This window comes from Varanus komodoensis, unplaced genomic scaffold, assembly GCF_004798865.1.
Source record: "Varanus komodoensis strain SLA01 unplaced genomic scaffold, ASM479886v1 scaffold63, whole genome shotgun sequence".
NCBI classification, from domain to species: domain Eukaryota; kingdom Metazoa; phylum Chordata; class Lepidosauria; order Squamata; family Varanidae; genus Varanus; species Varanus komodoensis.
Genome location: NW_025336259.1, coordinates 296,805 through 317,526, shown reverse-complemented (window position 1 = coordinate 317,526; position 20,722 = coordinate 296,805). Strand labels below are relative to the sequence as shown.

Sequence of the window (20,722 nt, the reverse complement as noted above, 5' to 3'; positions counted from 1 at the left end):
CGGGACACAGCCTCGGTCCCGTTGCAAGGATCTCCGGACGCATTCCGACGTCTCCGCCCGTGAGGGCAAGCCCCACCGTGCCTGTGGAGAGGTTGTGTGCTAGCCTGCCCATAGGTAGAGTGGCCCGGACATGCCAGCCGCTGCAGCCGCTGAGTCACTGCATGAGTCTGTCTAGGGCGATGCATTCCGTGCATTCGTATTGCCACAGCTCAGCCTTCAGTGCCAGCGCAGATGCCGGTGCAAGGGAGTTTGGCGCCTCCCGCACTACTTTCCTTTTCCTGTTAGGTAATACAGGGCAAGGGATCCGTGGGCCTTGGCTGGGATTGGGCTGCTTTTTCTTCACCCTCTCTTTAAGAACTGGAAGGTATGCAGGTCTGTTCCTTCCCTACGAAGCTCCAGGCTTGGGTGCATCGAGGGAAGCGCCTCTTGCTCCAGATGGCTACCCAGACTATATACTGTTGCTTTTTCGTTGTGGGATTAAAGGCCTGCCTGAATAAAACATCTTTTGTCTGTCAGTGAAAGGACAATAGAAACCAAGCTAGACGCCCTCAGCGGGGAATTTCAGGCCTGGAAGCCTTTCTACGGGGACTGGGATGTGACTGCCAGTCTTTACCCATTTGCAGATTATTTGAGCTCCTTGGTTCTGGGTTGAATATATACAGGATGCGACGGCGTTGTGCTAATGTAGTGGCGGCTTCATATTCCCCTCCCAGAAAATTGGAATATAAGGTTCCTGTGTAACTATTGCACACACACAGCTATATTTTGCAACAATATAATAAAATATATTGCAATAATATCCCTAAATAGTCCCACCATTGCTATTATAGCAAAACAACCTGAACGCAACGCTACTTTAAAAAAATAGCCGATTAGCTATATGTTAAATTCAGGCACCAATTTTGTACACATCAGCCGCATCTACTAGAAACCGTCTTGTATAATTCTGTTCGATGAAAAAGAGCTCTCCGGCGCTGCTGAAAAAAAATGAATGGCTCAACCCCAGAGGGAAAGGGCTCCTCCCTCTCTTTTTCGTTCTCTGCTCTTCGTCCTTAACCAATCAGAGCTGTCGACGGGAGGGGTTATCAGTGATTGGCGGCTGCTCCCCTCAGCAGCCTTGCGCTGTAGCGGAACTGTGTGCCAACGTACCAGGAAGCGAGGGGGACACCTTTTGTCGTTGAACCCAAGCGGCTGGGGGACGGGTGTAGGCAGGGAGCCTATTCGGGCTCGTGCTTCTTCTGTTGTGTCGCCGTGGTTACTGCCTGAACGGTCGGCAGGGGCGGTCGGAGAGCATGACGGCGTCTCTCGCCAAAGTATGTACCCTTCGAGTGGAAGTGGGAGGAGGGGAGAGGCGGAGCGCTTCTGAGTGCTACTTATTTAGAAGAGGCCTTTTCCCATGATCCCTTGCTTGCTCCTAACATGGCCACAGCATGGCCCTTCCCAGAAGCCTCTGCAGGCCGCGGTGCTCGGTTAGGTTCATGTTGGGAGTTGAGCTGCCTTGGTCGTTGTATTTGGTTGGATGATGACACCAGATATTTTAGCTAAAGAATTTTAGGCTGTGGTTTTGTATGCCCCAGCTTTCCCCTACCTGGTTGGTGGGGAATGCTGCATTGTTTATTACATTTAAATTCTGCCAGATTTCCTTCCAAGGGACTCAAGACGGCTTACGTAATTCTCCGCCTCCCAGCTACTTATTCTCACAACAACCCTGTGAGGCAGGTTGGGCTGAGAGTGACTGTCCCAGAGTCACCGAGTGAGCTCTGGGGATGAGTGGGGCTGGAACTCCAATCTCCTGAGGCCCAGCCCCACATCCTTAACCACTATACCACACCTCCACTGAAGTCACTGGGAGTTACCTCTAAGTGGGTTGCATCATTAAAATTATGATTTTAATGATTACAACAACTAATACTTTAATAATTAATATTAAGTAATTAATGCCCCTGTAGACATTATGGATATTATTCTGAATGAATGCTCAACTTTATTTATTTATTTATTTATTAAAACATTTCTATGCCGCCCCTTGCCGAAGCCTCGGGGCGGCTTACAACACAATAAAATACAATAAAATACAAAAATAACAATATAAAATTAACAATATAAAATAAATAACAATGTAAAAGAAGTTGCCCTGGCCAAGAGGGACGGAGAGGTGGCTCCAAAACTATTGGAGAATATGAACAATATTGAATTGAAGTCGAGGGCCAAGGGCAGAGCTGACTCTTGAGTGCAGCTGGTGGCAACACATTGTAAACTATCCTGAGATTTTTGTATAATAGGACGGCATACAAAACTTTAATAAATTAATAAATGCAGCTCTGGTAGTCCTGTGCAAGAGGACTGCTGTCAGCATACAGGAGTATACTGGTGAATCAAAGGAAAGAAACTGGTCCAGTGTACCTTAGGCTGATGTTTGGTTTTTCATTCCCAACCAACATTCAGCTGTGGTGGCCAGTAACACACCAAGAAAGAGGACATGAATTTCCAGAAAAGGGTACAAGGTTGCACAAAAATTGCTAATTGATAGTCATAGATGAACATTTTGAAATAATTACTATAATTACATAGAAATTCCAATCATCTCACTGTAGTGGGTAAGACTGTGACCAGGTGATTTGTGTGTCTATATCAGGGGTCCTCAAACTTTTTCGACAGGGAGCCAGTTGAAAGGTGCTGACGATGGGTGTGGGCTGCCAAGGCGGTGCGGGAGCGGGCAGGCGTGTGGAAGTCACTTTCTCCGAACGACTCCAAAACGATCTCCGCACAAGCAAGCTGACACCTCGACATGCGTGTGCGTGCAGCGATTCCAAAACCTCTGTCATGTGCTGGATAAATGGGCATGGCATGCCAGATCCGGCCCGCGGGCCGTAGTTTGAGGACCCATGGCCTATATGGTCTTCTGTCCAGATGCTGCTAACTGTAGATGGATAGGTTAAGATATTATAAATAAAATAAGAAATATCACCCTATTTATTTGGGGAATAAATGGTAGGTTAAGACAGCCCTTTATTCCAAGGCCCTGAAAGACTTACTTGGTTATTAGGGGCTTAAGATGATTACCCATCCTGCTATTTTCCATTTTGCAGGGTAATTTGTTTACTGTATAATTTAGGTGTTTAAAATTTTTAATGCTGTTTTGACGTTATGGTGTTCACATAATATCTGAATATTTTGTTTTTATGTATTGTTGTAAACCACCCAGACAGCTTCAGCTATGGAGTGGTAGTGTTGTATTTATTTATATTCCACCTGTTTCAAATGATTGAGACTCTAGGCAGCTCACAATATTAACATTCACATAATTAAAAGAATTACATATTAAAAAGAAATTACCACCTCCCTTAAAAACTCTATAAACATATAAACATTAAAATTAATCCAGCTGAAACTCACAGGCCATTCCCAAATGCCTGCTGGAATAAAAAAGATTTTAGCCTGCTTACAGAACCATACAGAGAAGACACCAACCTTGTCTCCCTAAGAGGGGTGTTCCAGAGCCTGGGGGCAGCCACAGAGAAGGCCCTTTTCCGTGTTCTGCATAGAGTCTGTGCAGACTCGTGTGCACAAACAGGTCTTTCAGATAACCTGGACTGCAGCCGTGGAGGGCTTTGCAGGTTATCACCAGCACCTTGACTTGTGCCTGGAAACAGACTGGGAGCCAGTGAGGCTGTTACAGCAGAAGAGTCATGCGCTGCTCGCAGCCAGCCCCAGCCAGCAGCCTGGAGCAACTCCCTGAACCCGCGGAAGTTCCCAAACACTTCAGAGGCAGCCCCACGTAGGGGGCGTCACAATCATCCATAGGGGATGTAACCGAGCCGTGTGTCGTGTTAGCCAGATCTGACAGCGACAGCAATAGGCACAGCGGGTGCTCTGGTTTTAACTGTGCAAATGCACTCTTGGTCACTGCTAGAACCTGGGCATCCAAACTCAGGGTTGAATCCAGAAATACACCTGAGTTGCGAACCTGTATCTTTGGGGTGGGGGGCAGAACCCCATTCAGCACAGGCAGGATTCCTATTCCCTGCTTCACTGACCAGGAGCATTTCTGTCTCGTCTAGATTAAGCTTCAATCTGTTTGCCCTCATGCACAGAAATAAAATAAATAAATAAAACTACCTATTCAAATTCTTACTCAATTCTTGGGGTGACAGTATTTATGCGGCAAAAGCAGCACCATCCACACATGAGGGACATATTAACAGGCTTAAAAGAACTCCAAGTTGGCAGAAATATAAACATTTTTTTAGAAGAAAGCTTAAGCCCAAAACACCCCAATGAGGACTCAGCAAGATCAGTGTCCATGAGATGTTGGAGTGCAATGAAACAGGATATCCTAATTTTCTTGCTGCCACATAATTGTTGCAGACCTACTTGTCTTCCTCAAGGAACCGATCTAGTCCTTTAAAAAGCTACCTATGCTAGAAGACCTTCCAGGATGCTGCTGTAATAAATTGCACAAGGCTGTGTGTGAATGCTTCCTTTTGGTTGCCCAAACTATTTTATTTATTGATTTGTATTTTTATATACCAGTGTGAGAGAGCCAGTGTGGTGTAGTGGTTAAGAGGGTGGGACTGAGACGATCCGGGTTCGAGTCCCCGCTCAGCTATGGAGCCAACTGGGTGACTTTGGGCCAGTCACAACCTACCTCACAGGGTTGTTGTTGTGGGGATAAGATGGAGAAGGAGAATGAAGTAAGCTGCCTTGAGCCCTTTGTAGGAAAAAGGCAGGATAGAAATAAAAATACATACCTACATACATACCACCCCTGGCTCTGAGTGGTTTACAAGATAATTGGTTGCCATGTGTTTTAATGCATGACCCTCCGCCCCCTTCTGTTTTGGGATAATCTTTATGCAGTGGTGCTCCTTGTTTAATTTCATCTGTTCAGGATTTTATAAGCCTCTGTCATGCCCCCGTACAGGGCAATTCTTCCTAAGCTAACAAATGCCCATTGTGCAGCCCTTAAGGTGCTGCATTCTCTTAATAGCGAATGCCAGTTGCTTATCTTTAAACACTTTCTCCAGAACTCCTGTTTTCTTTGTAATGAATAGAATACAGTGGATGGGCTTCGTATACACTGACTTAAGGAAATGTGTAGCATTTTTAGCTGAAGACAAGGGTCTGGCACTGAGAAGAAATTCAGCCTGATGCATTTTCCATCTCCGTGAATATCATTTTGCTGTTGAAAGGCGCACATAGGAGTGACCGAGTACACAAGAAGAGAAATCGTACTCATCTGTGTTCTTGTCCACATAAAAACAGCCTTTGAGGCTTCTTATAATACTTCAGAGAGTTTTCTGATGGCTTGCAAACCTCCTACCCTCCGGTCTTTTGGGTAATGTAAACATAAAATGCAAAAGAACGACCCTGTTGCTTGGAAAGCTCTCTGCAGCCCTACTTTATTTCAGGGGATTTAACTCTTTTCTCCCATGCCCATCCTACCAGGTGCTGTACTGGGGAAAGGGACCCTTCTTAAAAGAGGCATCTGCAGTGCTCAGGTAAGATCACTGAAGTCTAGGCAGTGGTGACATTGTTTATCTCCCGTCTAGAGTAAATTTGTGCTTCATAGAATGGTCACACTAAAGTCAGGGTCTCCTGGCTGGTTTTCAGGTATGTCTGCGTCATAACCCTAGCTTGGTATTTTGACTCAACCAGTGTGGGATACAACCAGGGGAAAACAAGAAAAAACACCTGGTCCTCTCCTTGTTTACCTGGAATTCAATGCGCTTTGAAAATGTACTTAACCTCTAAGTCAGTCCTAGAGGAGATCAACCCTGACTGCTCTTTGGAAGGCCAGATACTGAAGATGAAACTCAAGTATTTTGGCCACCTAATGAGAGGGAAGGACTCCCTGGAGGAGAGCCTGATGCTGGGAATAATAGATGGCAAAAGAAGGAGGGGACGGCAGAGGATGAGGGGGCTGGATGGAGTCACTGAAGCAGTCGGTGTGAGCTTGGGTGGTCTCCGGGGGATGGTGGGGGACAGGAAGGCCTGGAGGAGTGTTGTCCATGGGATCGTGATGGGTCGGACACAACTTTACGGCGAGCAACAACAACAACATGGGATAGCAAGTATTGGTGTTCTGTTCTAAATCCTTTTGCATTGCAGCTACTGCTGCTTGTCTTGACTCCCAAACTCCCTGCACAGGCCGTTGGAGGAATCAGCCCAGGATCTTATCATTATCGCGACACTGGGATTGGAACACCTTGAGAAGCTGTTGCAAAATATCATGGGTGGGAGCATCAGTGCAGTGTAACGGTCTGCTTTCTTTTTCCTTTAGTCTTACCTCAAAATCATCCAGAAGGGATTCCATCTGCTCTGTAGGTAAGAATGTCTTTTTAATAGACAAGACAAGCATCACATGCATCCTGTTGGAAGGCAAACTTCGCCTCAGGTGCCCTGCAGTGCTGCATGAAAAAAGTGGTCCCTCTCTCTCGCTGGAAAGGGAGAGAGTGGGCCTTATCCTGATAACATTCATCATTATTTATAAGAGCTTTTAGAGGCTGCACAAAAATAGAAAACATCAATCCGTACCCTCGGTGTCAAAACCTAAAAAGGGTTCACATAAACAATTCAGACAGAGGAGCAGGTGCTATGCAGAGTTGTTTGTCATCGTCATAAGAGCCCTGCAGAATCGAACCAACAGCTTGGCTCATCCAGCATTCGGTTTTTGAGGGGTGGCCAGCCTGAGACCTGTAGAGACCCCCCAGCGGTATGCAAGGGCAGTAGCCCTCTTCTGCCACCGACCCCTTCCCTGCTTTGCCCCTCCTTTCAGTGACGGGGGCTAGAGCTGACGTGTGTTCATTGTCTGACCACCTGTGTGCAAACTTGCAAACAAGTCCTACTGAATCCTGTGGGTTTACTTCTGAGTGCATATATTTATTTTATATTTTGAATCTGTCCAGTGGCCCTGTTGTCTGGGCAGATTGCAAGCAAACACACTCGTTTGTGTGCAAAGGCTTGTTAAAGTGACACTCGGGTACATACACATCGCTGTATACATACAGGTCAGACAATGCATCAGGTCTGCTCTAATCGGCAGGCAAGAGCAGGGGATGCCAGGAATTGAATTGGGGACCGTCCACCTGCAAAGCGCACCGGTCTCCTGCACAGCCTGGTCCCACGCTTGATGGGGCCTCCGGGCAGCAGGTTTCAAAGGTCCTGCCTGGTCTTCATGAAGAGATTGCCGTGCTGAGGAGCCCCTGCTGAACTCCTACATGGTGCAGAGGACTCGGGGGCAAATTCTAGGGTGCACAGCAAGCTTAAAGTGTGTGCTGGGCAGGCCTGTTGTCACTGCCTGACAACAACCAAGAGTGAATCGCTGCATGTGGTGAGAGAAAGGCGGCTGGTAACAGTCAAGAGGCACTTCAGGAAATCTCACTTGCCGTTTCATTTATTACATTGCTGTCCAAGAGCCAAAGTTCCTCAGGTGGTTTACAGAGATTTGCCGTTACTGCTGTTTGTATTAAGGAACCTCTGATAAGCTTCCAAAGACCGACAGGGTTCACGGGGGTAGGCAGAAGGTAGGTCTCCGAAGCTTCCTGCATTTCTGACCACAGGCTAAGCCGACTGTGGCTTCTGAGAGCTGGAAGTCCCAGACAGCCAGAGGTCCACATCCTGCCCATCCTGACTTTGGAGCTTTGAAAAACACTGGATGAGCAGGTGAAAGATGCCTCAAGCAGCCTAGCCGTGGCCTTCTCTTCACACTAAGGCTTCCGTTGTGGTTGCTTCACAGGGGGAATTGCTGGGTCTTCAAATAGTTCTGTTTTGTTTCCTAAAGGCAGCTCACTGCTGAACTGCCACCGGCAGTACAGGTCCCAACCCACTCATCGAATCGGCCGGTATGGACATTTGCTCCCCTCAAAGGTACGTGTTTCAGATCTTAGACCTCACTGATTCTGCATCTTCTTTAAGATGGGGTTCCAAAGACTGATGGGGAAGCGCCGTCTTTCTCTGGTGTCAGTGCAAGAGATTCTCTGCATTGGAAGAAGCTGTTGTAATCCCTATGCAGTGCTATCAGCACAGAATACATGGTGGATCACTAACACTAACTGGATCACTAACAGTTGTCAGGTCTTTGCTGCTGAGGAGTTAACTGTGTGAAGTCCTTGTAACTGCTCTTTCCCCCTTCCCCACATTGTTCTGTGCTTAACTGACTATTTTCTGGAATCTTATCCATGCTGGAACTTAGACAGATGCAATAAGCATCATGATCACCATTACCTATTAAAGAAATGTCAGATGTGGAGGGAAAGGGGACAGAAATAACTTTCCCACAAAATAAAATGTTTGTGATTTCACTGAAAAAAATATTTCAATCACATAATTGTATCAGGTCCCGTTTTGACAGTAGCCATTTTCCTTCTTTCAGTCTCAGCACCTGCCTCTTTTTAAACTTCTTTTGCTCTGCAGAGCAGTGGACACTGTCCATCTGGGCGAACTGTGTTGGGTACCTGTTGCTGGCTGTGCTAAAGGAAAAGACTGCCTGAAACTTCTTGAAAGATGTAATATTTTGAAGGAGACCCTTGTAATTTGGAAAGATAATGACTCAATAATTCATCTGGGCAGGAAGCCTTGAAGGCAGAGAATGAAAGAGGGACTGTGCATCCTAGCTTGTCAAGAGTCTTCCAGGCAGGAAAGATTTGAACTGGGTGAAGAGACTGAGAATCTGCTGAACCTGGTCTTCTGGATGGAGGGAGGGGAGTAGAAGGGGAGATCTGAGCTGAGCCATGGCCTAGCAGAAGCAGCACAGAACTGCACAGGGGAAGCAGGACAGTGGTTGGTTTATTGATGAGGCAAAGGCCATGTTCACACATGTAGTACAGCGCTCCCCAGCTGGCACCCTGCAGATGTATTGGAGTGCACAGTTTCTGGTCAGTGTGTACTAGTGAAGAACTTGATCTCCACTTGGCACTGGTTAGGCCTCGTCTGGAGTACTTCATCCAGTTCTGGGCACCACAGTTTAAGAAAGACAAGCTGGAAAGGGTTCAGAGGAGGGCAGCAGGGATGATCTGGGGACTGGAAACAAAGCCCTGTAAGGAGAGATGGGAAGGACTGGGCATGCTTAGCCTCGAGAAGGGCACACGGAAGGGAGTGGGTGGGATAGCACTCTTCAAGAACTTGGAAGGCTGTTGCAAAGAGGAGGGCCAGGATCTCTTCTCAGTCATCCAAGAATGCGGGACATGGAATAACACACTCAAGCAGGAAGCCAGGTTCGAGCTGAACGTCAGGAAGAACGTCCTGACCGTTGGAGCAGCACGGGAATGGAACCCATGTGCGAGGGAGGTGGTGGGCTCTCCTACTAGTGGCACTCAGGATGAAACTGGACCACCATCTGAGAGGGATGGCTGGTGTCCTGCACTGAGCAGGGGGGTGGACCAGTGGCCCCCTGGCCCCCTGCAAGCCCTCCATTTTGTGGTTCTGTGAATGTGGCCTGGAGCAGGAAGAAGCTGCACCAGGTGTTGGGGGCCTGTACTTGGTTAGGAGGAGGATACCGGCAGCCCCTGCGCTCGCTTTCCGTGGCACTGCCTTGTGACGCATCTGGACCAGGGCTGCAGGTTGACGGGAGCAAGTGCCTGCTTCCGAACAAGCCCGACTAAGCCGTGAGTCATGAAGCTGCTCTGTGAGGACTGCTGTTGCTGCCAAACTGTGAGCCTGGCTCCGGGCAGACGAGCCCACTTCACGGCAGAGCTGCCAGACCGGACTCCTTGGCCATCTGGCGCGGGGAGCACGTAGCCCCAGGCTCGCTAGCCCCAGCACTCCCCTGCTTGGGCACATCTCTCTCCCGCAGGAGTGGATGCTACACACGCTGCATGCCGCCCACAGGAGCCGTGCGCAGCTGGTACGTGTCCCTCCCACTCCCCGGCTGCTGCCGCTGTGCGGCTGAAATCCCAGCAGTGCCTGATTTGGCACGAGGTACGTGGGCAGCACCTGCCTCATTTCCCCACAAAACTGGGCTTCTCGCAGCCCACCAAGGAGCCCTCAGGAGCCTGACCCTGCTGGGAGTGTGACTGCGTGGCAGCATGCGGCAGGGGAGGGGTGCAGTGCTTGCCCCATTCGGAGAGCTCCCCACGGGTGGCCCTCCTGAGTGCGGTTGCATCGTGAAAGCACAAACAGAGCTGCAGTCGACGGCCTGCCGAGATTCTCCGGTCACAAAAGAGGGTGCCTGAGCGACTTGCAACAGTCCTAAACTTCCTTCGCTCCCCCAGCAGCACCATCGTTGCTCCGTACATCCCCATGTCAGGAGAACCTCATTTTTAAGCTGTCCTCAGCCGCCCTTGCCCTGTCCCGGACTTCCACCCTGAGCTCCTTCTTCCGGGGCCGCCAGAAGACACGTGGCTCTGCTCAAGACCTTCAGCCCCTTCAGCCATGCAAGTCAGTCCTCTCCGGGGAGGGCGGGCCGGATGGGATTCCCTGCCAGCAGCCTGGGGAGTGCCAGTTGGCTCCTCAATACTTGGCTTTGTGGTCTTTAGCAGTGCCGTTTACTGGACGTGTTCCTGTCTCTTTGCGGTGCTCTGATATTCAGAAATTAAGCAGGCAGAATGTTGGCGGACATAAAATGAAGCAGTGGGCATGTTTTGCCTGCCTGTTTGCTGCCTGTTAGATTGCTAAGAAAGGCCTTGGAACGGCACAATCCATCAGACTTCAGTGAATTTCTCATGTTTCTCTTCAGAGACTCTTTCTCCTTCCCTTTCTCTTTTTAGCATGTTATTTTTCAAAAGCGATGTAGAGCCATCTACATTTCACAAAACCCGCTGTTCATCCAGTCAAATTCTTTCCTAACGTCAATATATCCTGTGGCTGTGGGATATATTAATGTTATTAAAAATGCAATAAATAAATAATTCTGGCATTATTCATTCCAGAATGCCAGACTCAATCAACTGTAACCATTGGGTTCCATTTTTGTCTTTCTCTTCCCGTTTGTGCTGGCCTGGCTGGCGCTTGCGCTGCCTGTGTCTCGCTCTCCAGTCTTGCTCTCTGGAATTTTGATGGCACCCCATGTTTTGCAGACACTGACCTGGCAGCTGTTATTGTGCAGCCAGCTAATTCATAAGAGCCAGTGTGGTGTCCTGGTTAAGAGCATGGGATCGGGACTCAGACAATCTGGGTTCGAGTCCCCGCTCAGCCATGGAGCCAACTGGGTGACTCTGGGCCAGTCACAGACTCTCAGTCCAACCTACCTCACAGGGTTGTTGTTGTGGGGATAAGATGGAGGAGGAGAATGATGTAAGCTGCCTTGAGCCCTTTGTAGGAAAAAGGCAGGATATAAATCGAAAAATTTTATTTTATTTTTTTACAACTGGGCATAACCACCACTTAGGATAAAAACCACCTTGACCTTTAAAACCGTTCCAAGAACTAGTACTCTGATCAATGCTGATGATTACAGTGACATCAACACACCACCCCATCCTAATTTCAAAACAATATTCTCTAGTATTCACATATATTTAGGGTGATACTCATTTTGCCCAAGGGCATCCGGTGCTGATCTTCATTCTGAGCAGCCTTTCCCGCCTGGCGCCCACCTGATGTGTAGGGTTGCCACCTCCAGTTAAGTTAGGGAGCTGCAGTCCGTTCCTTTGGATGGCAGCCGATTTGGAGATCAGGTGAGGTGAGCACCTGCAACGCTCCTCTCCTTGGCCCTTCCTCCCCATCCCTGGCTGCTCATCCTGTGACAGGAGAGCAAGGCACGTGCGGTCAGGCAATGGGCCACCCGTTTGCCAGCAGTCAGAGCGGAGAAGGATTGGCCCCGGGATCAGTCCCAGCTCCTGAATGGGAACTGGGTCAAGTGGGGGGGACCGTGTCGGAGTTGCTGGAGGTTGAGAGAGGTGCTCCGGCAGGGATTACAATCCCAGGCCGTGCACAAGCCAGTCATAAATGCATAAAAAAGCTGAATTCAAGTGGATGCGGCTTTTGCCTCCACAGGCTTCCAAGAAGAGGAGGGCCTCCGTACACATGAAGGAGATCGATCCCGGGACAGAGCACGAGTACGGCTCCTTGAGCATCGTGATGACTGGCTACGACATGACCCTCGTCGAGCACTATATGAAGTACATCCACAAGCTGTGCAATCGACTGTCCATCATCGTGCAGGAAAGGTGCGGGTCGGGGAGCTGCGTCTCCGCTCTGGGGCAGTCGGGAGAGCCTGGGCAGTGAGGCCCCTTCCCTCGTGCTGCATTTCTCAGGGCCGATCAGAATCGTGTGGCTCCTGGGCTGGAGACCGCATTCTGGGAGCTGGAGCAGTCAGCTGTGGTCCTTGAAACTGTCAGGATGGCCTGGTCAGATCTTGTAAACTGGAGAGGAGGGCTGAGCACGGCCAGAGTTTAGCTCAAGGACGGACAGCTTTGCGAGTTTGGGGCCCGCTTCCCACAGATTCTGCCCCTTTCCGGGCTGCACTTCTGCCATTGCCAGCCAGAAGAGTGGAAACAAGCTCGTGTGTCTTTTCTAAGGTACCGCGGCACCAGCCTTTCTTTGAATTACTGTGCAGCATGGCAAGAGCAGGGCGGGGTCCATGTGGCCCGTGGGCCGCATCGTGTGCTTGGCTTGTGCAGCCCCCCTCCCCTGCCCGCTGACGATGGGGTGGCCAGGGGCAAGGGAGGACTGCCTTCTTGCACCTTTCACAGTCATGCAGGAGGGCATTCCAGCTGGGATAGTTTGCACGGCAAGCTATACTTACTGATCTTCCCTCTTCCGCTCAAAAGTGCAGGAGGAGTTCCTGTCCCCCTTTTGCAGCTGGCCACCCTACGTGGTACTAGAAACCAAGGGGCGCGTCATTTGCAAAAGCGGCCACTTGTTTTGCCTGGCGGGCCCCTGATCGAAACCCTTGGGAAAATCCAGAGGAATCCTTATAGAAAAAAAGTTGTTTATATGCGCCTTTGTGTTATAAAGTCAGACCTGCAATATCCTGGCTTCTTCCTCAGAAAGAACCAGAATTCCAGACCAGGCTTCTGTTTAGCGCAAGCTTTCAGAGATTGGAAGGCTCATCTGAGAGTGGCTGCTACATTTACTTGCAAAGGTGTTTGCCTAAGGGGTGAGGCGCTCCCAAGGAAAGTTAGCCTTTGTCCATTCCTGTGCTTACAGCAACAAAGCTGATGGCCAGCTAGGTTTTCCTGGTGGTATTCTGGTGACCCCAATTTACACATTCAAACCCACAGCCAAGACTGCCAATAATTCCTCCATTCATGATTGAAACGACAATCTCCTGTAATCAGAGCTATTGTACCGAGTCCCCTCTGCAGACCTCTCACATCCTTCTGACCGTGTTTTCATTATTTCCTCCTCCTCTGCCCTGCTGCTGTGTGTGTGAGACACAGAACCTATGACGCACTCTGTATATGTTCTAAGATCTTGTAGCTGGCCATGAGGGCCGCTACCCAGGAGCATGCTGTTGTAAGTTACTGCAGGGGACTGGGTTGTCTCACTAGTAAAAATCTGAACTTCATTCCTCATGACTGGAATTCCAGGACTCCAGCAAAACACACCCAGCAAATGCCACGAGTAAGCAGGGATTTCAGGCCAGGTCTCCGGAAGCCACGCCCAGTCAGACCAGTTTTCCGTGTCCACTGCAGTCGGCTGGTTTATCGTCAAGATCAGTCTCTGAACTCTGTTGCTTTTCTTTCTTCCGCCCACTCTGAGCCTTTGGGACAAGGCCTGTAAATGAAATACACCTTGCTGATTTTTACAGAGTGCATCTTCGGGGCAAATTACACAGGCAGGTTGATGCAGAAGTACTGAGCAAAAAGACCTCATTAACACAGGCAGCCCATCTTGCATGGCTAATTAGGCACAAAGGCTCCCTGAAGAGCCTCATTTCCCCCAGGCCTAAAGTTCCTTTCTTTCTGCTGAGTATTGCAAGAATCCCCCATTCCCCCTGCCTCCCTCTTTATCTCTGCCTCTCAAATGTTGAGGCTGGTTTACCATTTCCACAGCTATGCCATGCCCACCAGGACCACGGAAGTAATGCTGACTCAGGAGCAGGGGTCCAAGATGAAGCTCGACGGCGTTCTTACAACCCACCAGCGAGTTGTACAGGTAGGCAGGAGAGCTGGTCTGCTCTTTCCTTTGGCTTTGCTTTCAAGTGGCACTTCGACATCCGCAGGCCTTCAGCGTCATCCCTGGAGCAGGCGGTTTCCCGGAGCACACTGCAAAAGGAGGGTCCACGCACTCTTAGAGAGCAAGCCCCTACTCTTTGTGGAGCTGCAGATCTGTGCACATTGACAGGAGAGCCGGCTGCCAGTGGAGATGTGGCGATTAGCCCATGTGTGATGAGAGCTCCTTCACATCACCATTGCAAGACCGACTTCCCGCCAGATTGTTGGCTATAAAATGAGCAGAAAAAGCAAAAGAGGATAGTTGTCCTCAGATGGGCAACCTTTACAGAACCACTAATAGAGCAAGGACGCCGCTGCCTCCTTCGGGGACAAAGAACAGCGACACTTGGGCCAGCGAGCTGCGTGCGATGCAAGATCGAGCCTCGAGCTCCTCGTCTTCACAGCTCTGCAGGCAGCATTTGACACAGTTGGGGCCTGGGGGCTTTGAATACAGTATTTCAACACTGCAGTTCCTCAGTCATTTAAGGGTGCGCTGCTACGCATGCTGAGATGGAGAAAAGGCCTGTGGCTCCCAGCATGCCCCAGCCATTTCTGGCTCGGCATATGTGGGAATGCAGCTTACCCAAATGAAGTTCTTCCCTTTCTGCCCAGTAGCATGTGTGTGTGGCCATATTGCTTCCCAGTTGCTTCTTCCAGCTGTAATCCCAAATACCAGATAGCCCCAGGCGGGAGGGGTCCTATGACTGAATTTCACGGAATAGTGGCCTGCCATTAGCTCCCCTGTTCCTCCCACGCCATGCCCTACCCTGCCCTACAGTGTGAGCTAGAACCAAGACAACATTTTGCAAGAATTTTGCATATTTTCCGTGTTTTGCGGTCTGTATTAGATAGCGCTAAACCATACAGAGAACTTTGACTGTAGGGCAGTATAGAAATGATGAAGATGATGATAATACATTGTCACAATTCAGCCTTCAGATTTCTGAATCAAAATGGAGTATCAACTGTGTTCACTAAAAAAATAACTGAATGACATTCGTTTCCTCAATTCTGTTGCCTGTTAGCAGTGAAAACAGCGTGATACAGGCGATGGGGTGCTGGATGTGAACAAGAGCGATGGGGCTAAATTGGGTAAACCCCATGGGAGCATTTTGGAGGAGAAGTGCAGTACAAATGTCATTTTGCCACTTTCCAAATCTGTGACAAAATGGTACAGAGTGCTGGTTTCACGCTGTGCCTTTTGCTCCTGGTAGAAAAGGATTCTTTATAATGTGGCGTGGCGTTGGACAGGGACTCAGGAGATCTGGGTTCTGGTCTGCATTCAGCCATAAAGTTCATTGGATGACTTGGGATGACTCACTGATAGTCTAACCTACCTTACAAAGTGATTGTGAGGCTAAAAGGGATTATGTAAGCCACCTTCGGTCTCTTGCAAGAGGGAAAAGCATGTGATGTAAATGTAATGCAGCGATAATAATGACGACGTGCTGGTAACATAATTGGTCTAGTTTTGCATCTTTGTTCTTTTGTCATCTGGTGATTTAATTCACTCCCCAACCCAGATCAAAGGTTTGACTGCCACATTTGCACCCATTCTCTTGGAAGTCCTTTGGAATAACCAGCCTGAAGGAGTCCATCTGTTAGTGAAAGAGGTACGTAGAGTCGGACTGGAAGCATTCACTGTTTCCTGTCAGGGCTTGTTCTGCCATGCAGCAGAGCGATTCGGTCATCTCGGGCAGCTGCTTTTGGATCTCTTGCTATGGCAGCAAATTGTTACTGAGTTTGTTTTTATTGTATTTCTTCCAGTGGATCACGTTTTGTCAGCGCTCTCTGCTATGGCCTGTCCGTCTTGGGTGGCCCTGCACGGCATAGCTCATAGCTTCATTGAGCTGCACAAGCCCCTTTGCCACGGCAAGGCAGTGATCCATGAAGAGAATTGTATTTCCACCCTAACCCTAACCCTTATGGGATTTGCTGTCTCATGGACCAAAGTAACTTGGCCATCTTTGGACACGATGCACCTTGGTTTGGGTGGTCGGGGCACCATTCGCTGCCGTACCTCAGGCAGCACCATCTTTTGGGCCAGCCCCGCTAAGCAGAAAGTGACGGAAAGTTCTCAGAGATGCATGGCTGAATGCCCTGCTCTACAGATAGTCCAGTAGTGTTGGGCATGTCTTCAAGCCGATGTCCTTCACTGACACGGTGGTGGTGTGATGTGTCTGCACTTAAGAGAGGAGAGAAATCTGCTTGGGGCTCAACCTGCTCATGCTCACATACCTTGGGTAGCTCCAGAGGCCGCTTCCCCCTGTCACGAAAATGTGGTCCCAGAAAGTAGTGGTGCTGAGCAACCTTCGCATGCACTGTCAGCAGGTGTAAATGGCGCATGCGCATGGAAGTGGCCAGGCTTCCCTGTGATAAGCACAGGATGGGGGTGGGGGGGGTGTTATTTTTATCAGTGTCGTGGCCACGCTGGCTGGGAAAGGTGGGAGTTGCCATGAGGCTCTTGGCCTTTTGATTTACTGTCCTCTGTTCAAGAAGTTGCAGTCTGAGGAATTATGCTTGCGTAATTTTTGTCTAGAAAGCCGTTTTTTCCCCTCCTCAGCTGCACCAGATGCTTAATGGCGTGTCTCCTCCTCTGCTTGCCCTTAATTTACGTGCCGCCAGGCACTCGTTAGCTAATAAACCGCAGGCAGCCCCATGAAGCAGAACCGTGGCTCAGGCATGTTGGCTCCAGAGCTGTATCTCCCTGCCTTTGGTGCATGGGCAGAAAAAGTTGGGGCATCTGCAGGAAACGTGACCTTGGGAGAAAACCTACTTTCAAAAAAACACATTTTGATCCTCCCATTTCCTAAACTTCACTGTGGCTTTTAAAAATGCTGACAACCGAGGTGCACTTTGCAAGGTTTGCTTTTAGCGAGTATTAAAAATGAATGTCCCCACTTCCCACCACCACAGTTCCAGCTTAAGCTGCCCACCGCTGCTTTGCACTGGATGCTGCTTTGCACTGGATGAGGGCTGGGCATCTGGTCACATCTAACAAGCGGATACCCGCAGCCCCGCTCCACAGAATCTCTGAAATGTTTGTGCGCTGAGAGGAGCTGCTCTGCCCTGGCCAAACCTGTTGTCTCTGGCTCCTCTCCTGCTGTTGGGAGCCTTGTGGGTTTGGCAAGGATGGGGAGATTCAAGCGTAAGATCTTTTTTGGAAGGGAAGGAGGGTGCACACCAGCCCTCCCCCCCGCTAATCTCTGCCTGATTCATAACCACCTGCTGTTTCTCTGAACCCCTCCACAGCATACAGAGGAAGACTTCAAAATCCGACTGAAGGACCGTCCAGAACTCGAACAGCTGCTTTCCCAGCTGAACTGAGTCAACCCGGCAGCTTCTTACAAGTGCCCGTAATACCTCGGTGTTTAGGTTAGTCCAACCGTCTTTCCGGCCGCTTTCCGTGATTCTGTGGAAATGGACTTCTGTATTTTCTGGGCATGCTCGCTCTGCCACTGTGGGCCTTTTCCCGTAATAAACAGCAAAAAACGTGGTGTGCTGTAGTGTGTAGCAGTGAGAGTCTTTGTTGGGATCATGCGTCCAGAGAACACTCCTTGTTTGGTTGAATTAAAAATGTCAGAATTAGAGTTTTTGCGCCTGCGAGTAGCACCAACATTCACAAGACCATCTGCACCCACTCAGACTTGCCCTTGTCAGGACCTGCCCGATTAAACTGAGAGCACTCTCCCCTGACCTGGTGCCCTCCAGATGCTCTGGGCTGTGACTCCCATCATCCTCAGTCAGCACATGATGCCATGCTGGGGATCGTGGGAACTGCGGTCCGAAATGTCTGTCCAGTGCTGAGTTGGTGAAAGCTGGACTGAAGCATGTGTCACCTCCAGAATGCTTCTTGACAACCAAGTGCCACCTGGCGGTTAGTCGGAGCAGCGCCAGTGAAGCAGGAAAGGCCAGGACTGCCAGATTCCACAAAACCATCTCTGCATTCCAGTAGGAACGACCACAAAAAGTCGCATTTCTGTCCCCATCCCTGTTTCTTTGCATGGTACAGAAAATGCCGCCAGTCCCTTAAGCAGCCCTGTAAGAAGGTCTGCCCCATTGGGTTTCAAGTCCATCTCATGCAGTAACCTTGCTCTCTCCTTAAGCCAGTGTTCCCCCACGTTTCTGGCAAGCTGAGTAGAAGTGTGTGAATTCCCTGCAGTCAGAGGATGCACCCCCCCCCCCCCCCCCCCCCCCCCGTCAGCATCCTGCATAAGTCACTGCTCCAGGCATGACTCTTCTGGGGGCAACTCATTTCATTTAATGAATTAAGGTAACATTTCTAGGCCCCCGTTAAGGGTAGAGCTGTGCCTACTGCACCGGGGCTGGTGAAACACGTCAGTCAAAGCTTCCATGCAGAATCCACACCGGCCCCCCCCCCCACGGCGCATTGCTCTTTCCTTCTTACATTCAGAGAGTTGGTGGGCAGCTACTGTGGGGAAGGGTCTTCAGGGCTCAAGGGAGCACTTAACCTTCAGGAACAAAAGGATCTAGGACGATTTCTAGTTATGCATCTTGTGTGCACGGAAAGCAGCGTGGGAACGGAGAACACAAGGGAAGCGCACGCTGGATTTTGCCATTGGCACAGGGCAACTGGGGGCTGTGCCCCCTGCTTCCCAGGCGCAATGTCAAGCCCAGGGGAGACCAGCCTGGCCCATCAGCCAGAGAAGCAGCGGCTGCCAGCAGTTCCTCTTACACAAAGCACCTCTAGAACAACCTGCATTTCACTCCTGCATCACCCCAAAAGATAAAGAGATCGATTCCACATTTATTTTTGGCAGGACAGGTCTCCTGTTAAAAACACAGATGCAGCAACGTGGTTACTGGCATGAGCCTCGCACTGGGCGTACATCCCTGTCGAACGGGGCTCTTCTCACCTTGCTTTGCATCATCGAGAACGAAGCACCAGCGCAGTCCTGCCCCGATGGTCCTTGAGCAGCCCGCAGAGCAAAGGGGTGCCGTGCCGCCAGCTCGCCTTCCCTCAGCTCGAGCCACGGTGCAGCGCCTGCCGTCTCTGCACCTCTTCTGCGCGCTGCTTCTGATACTCCTGCATGCAGTCCTTAAAGCTCTGCACTTGCGCCTGGCACTTGCGCCAGTCCTGGTGCTCGGCCATGCACTCCTGCACCGCATAGTGGAAAGCGGCGCACCCCGTGCGCGAGATCATTTGATCAAAGGGATCCTCCTCCTCCTCCTCTGCTTTTGATTTCCGGCTCCAGTTGTGGCCAGGTGGGCTGGCCGTGGACATATTGGGGGATCTGGATGAAGGGTGAGTAAGGGATGAGAAAATGAACATTTGAAGGGAGGAGGCAGCTGGGGAAATCCAACCATCAGAAAAATGTGCTGCTGAGATCTTCATACCTACCAGGGACAACCACAGATGCGGAAATGCTGATAACTTAGATCATCTCTTCCAAGACAGCATCTGCTGTGGGAGAACAAAGAATATCGAGTGCTTAAGTGCCAATAAATGCGAGCGTCCCTGAAGATTGGTGTGATTGCAGGTGCTGTCAATGGTCCAGCTCTCTCGGGTGTTTTGCCTTCTGGTGGAAGGAAGGACACAGACTCCTTTTGCACGGGTACAAATTCTTTGCTACATTTTGCATGCAGCCACTCCTGGCTAATGGAGGAAAAGCATCGCTTGCTGAGCTTCTGCCTGGCCCCCTGGACTGACAAATAAGCTTCATCGCTTCTGCCCAAGGTGCCAAGCACTGATAAGGTCCAGGGGCTCAGGACAGGAAGACAGAGCCAAAAAGCACAAGCTCGCATAATACTGATTTACATGTGCTGTTAATGATGTATTTAAAGGTCCCTATCGCCTAAAGAAACACCTACGTGTTAAAAAAAAATGTCTAGAGGAGGAAATAAGGGCATTGGATTTCAGGAAAAAACCCCCAGGCAGAAGGGCGAGAGGTGGAGGCTAGTAGAAGAGGAAGCACATGTGTCTGTGGACTTTTAAGGGACCCCTTCTCCGAGGGACACCCCTATTTGTAAAAAGGGAGGTACGGACAAGGCAGAGAAGAGCATTTGATTTCAGAAAAAGCAAATTCAGGGGTGGGGGCAGCAGGAGGTGCAAAAGCCCCGCTCCTCCCTTCCCGCGGGACCCGATGCAGCGGGGCTCCCGAGTGCCCCGGATCCGCACCATGGAGAGCAGGGCCACGGTGGGGCGGGCGGCTTCCCCGTTTCTGCGCGCCAGCCCCAGCGGGACACGCCGCAACACCGCCCCTGGCGCAGGGCGCAGGGCGCCACCAGTCTCCCTTCCAGAGGCGGCCGCGGCCGCGCCTGCTTAGCTTCGCCCGCGCGCCGGGCGCCCCGCCCACCGCGCTACGCGGGCACGCCAACGGCCCCGCCGCCCCGGGCGCCCCGGCGGCCCGCGCTCACCTGAGCCGCCCTGCGGTCCCCGCTCCGGCCGCGCCGCTTCCTGGGCGCGCGAGAGCGGACGCGCTTTCCGGGGCGGGCCGGGCCGGGCAAGATGGCGGCGGTGGTGCGGCTGCAGAGCGACTGGGACCAGGTGCTGAGGTGGGCGCGGAGCCCCTCTGCTTCCCAGCCCCTCCGCTGCGGGGGCTTCGCCGCCCGCGGGTCTCCCGGGCGAGGCGGCCGTGGGGGCGGGGGGCGCTTCCCTTCCG

At 50.7% G+C, this 20,722-nt stretch overlaps 3 protein-coding genes across 5 annotated transcripts in view; 2 read left to right on the top strand and 1 right to left on the bottom strand.

Moving 5' to 3' along the window:
- The first annotated feature begins 1,183 nt into the window (after positions 1-1,183).
- MRPL48 (mitochondrial ribosomal protein L48) lies at positions 1,184-17,605 on the top strand. 2 transcript variants are annotated; one of them, XM_044450232.1, is made up of 9 exons: positions 1,191-1,313; positions 2,659-2,794; positions 5,449-5,501; positions 6,284-6,327; positions 7,784-7,869; positions 11,935-12,107; positions 13,938-14,040; positions 15,623-15,712; positions 17,352-17,605. In XM_044450232.1, the coding sequence occupies exons 2-9, from the start codon at positions 2,789-2,791 to the stop codon at positions 17,424-17,426; spliced, it is 630 nt and encodes a 209-aa protein (XP_044306167.1). In that variant the 5' UTR covers positions 1,191-1,313; positions 2,659-2,788; the 3' UTR covers positions 17,427-17,605. The 2 variants fall into 2 exon arrangements, with proteins under 2 accessions (XP_044306166.1, XP_044306167.1); XM_044450231.1 differs by lacking the exon at positions 2,659-2,794 and having other exon boundaries at positions 1,184-1,313.
- A 1,242-nt stretch (positions 17,606-18,847) lies between these two features.
- Positions 18,848-20,498, bottom strand: LOC123033549 (cytochrome c oxidase assembly factor 4 homolog, mitochondrial). Of its 2 annotated transcripts, none has more exons than XM_044450201.1 (3): positions 20,478-20,498; positions 19,462-19,524; positions 18,848-19,354 (listed from the first exon to the last, which is right to left on the bottom strand). In XM_044450201.1, exon 3 carries the CDS (start codon positions 19,342-19,344, stop codon positions 19,081-19,083), a length of 264 nt encoding a protein of 87 aa, XP_044306136.1. In that variant the 5' UTR covers positions 19,345-19,354; positions 19,462-19,524; positions 20,478-20,498; the 3' UTR covers positions 18,848-19,080. The 2 variants fall into 2 exon arrangements, with proteins under 2 accessions (XP_044306136.1, XP_044306137.1); XM_044450202.1 differs by having other exon boundaries at positions 19,462-19,521; positions 20,478-20,497.
- Positions 20,499-20,564: 66 nt separating this feature from the next.
- PAAF1 (proteasomal ATPase associated factor 1) overlaps positions 20,565-20,722 on the top strand; it is a 14,092-nt gene continuing 13,934 nt past the window's right edge. Inside the window, exon 1 of the mRNA XM_044450219.1 lies at positions 20,565-20,615. Coding sequence (XP_044306154.1) covers positions 20,569-20,615 — 47 coding nt within the window. The 5' untranslated portion in view covers positions 20,565-20,568. The remainder of the gene's footprint in view (positions 20,616-20,722) is intronic.

What these genes read in the sequence shown, in the direction of transcription:
- MRPL48 (XM_044450231.1), top strand. Translation starts at nt 1,293, where the DNA reads ATGACGGCGTCTCTCGCCAAA. An exon ending in GAGGCATCTGCAGTGCTCAG is followed by an intron (nt 5,502 to 6,283) that starts GTAAGATCACTG and finishes TTTTTCCTTTAG; the next exon opens with TCTTACCTCAAAATCATCCA. An exon ending in TCCATCTGTTAGTGAAAGAG is followed by an intron (nt 15,713 to 17,351) that starts GTACGTAGAGTC and finishes ACCCCTCCACAG; the next exon opens with CATACAGAGGAAGACTTCAA.
- LOC123033549 (XM_044450201.1), bottom strand. Translation starts at nt 19,344, where the DNA reads ATGTCCACGGCCAGCCCACCTGGCCACAACTGGAGCCGGAAATCAAAA.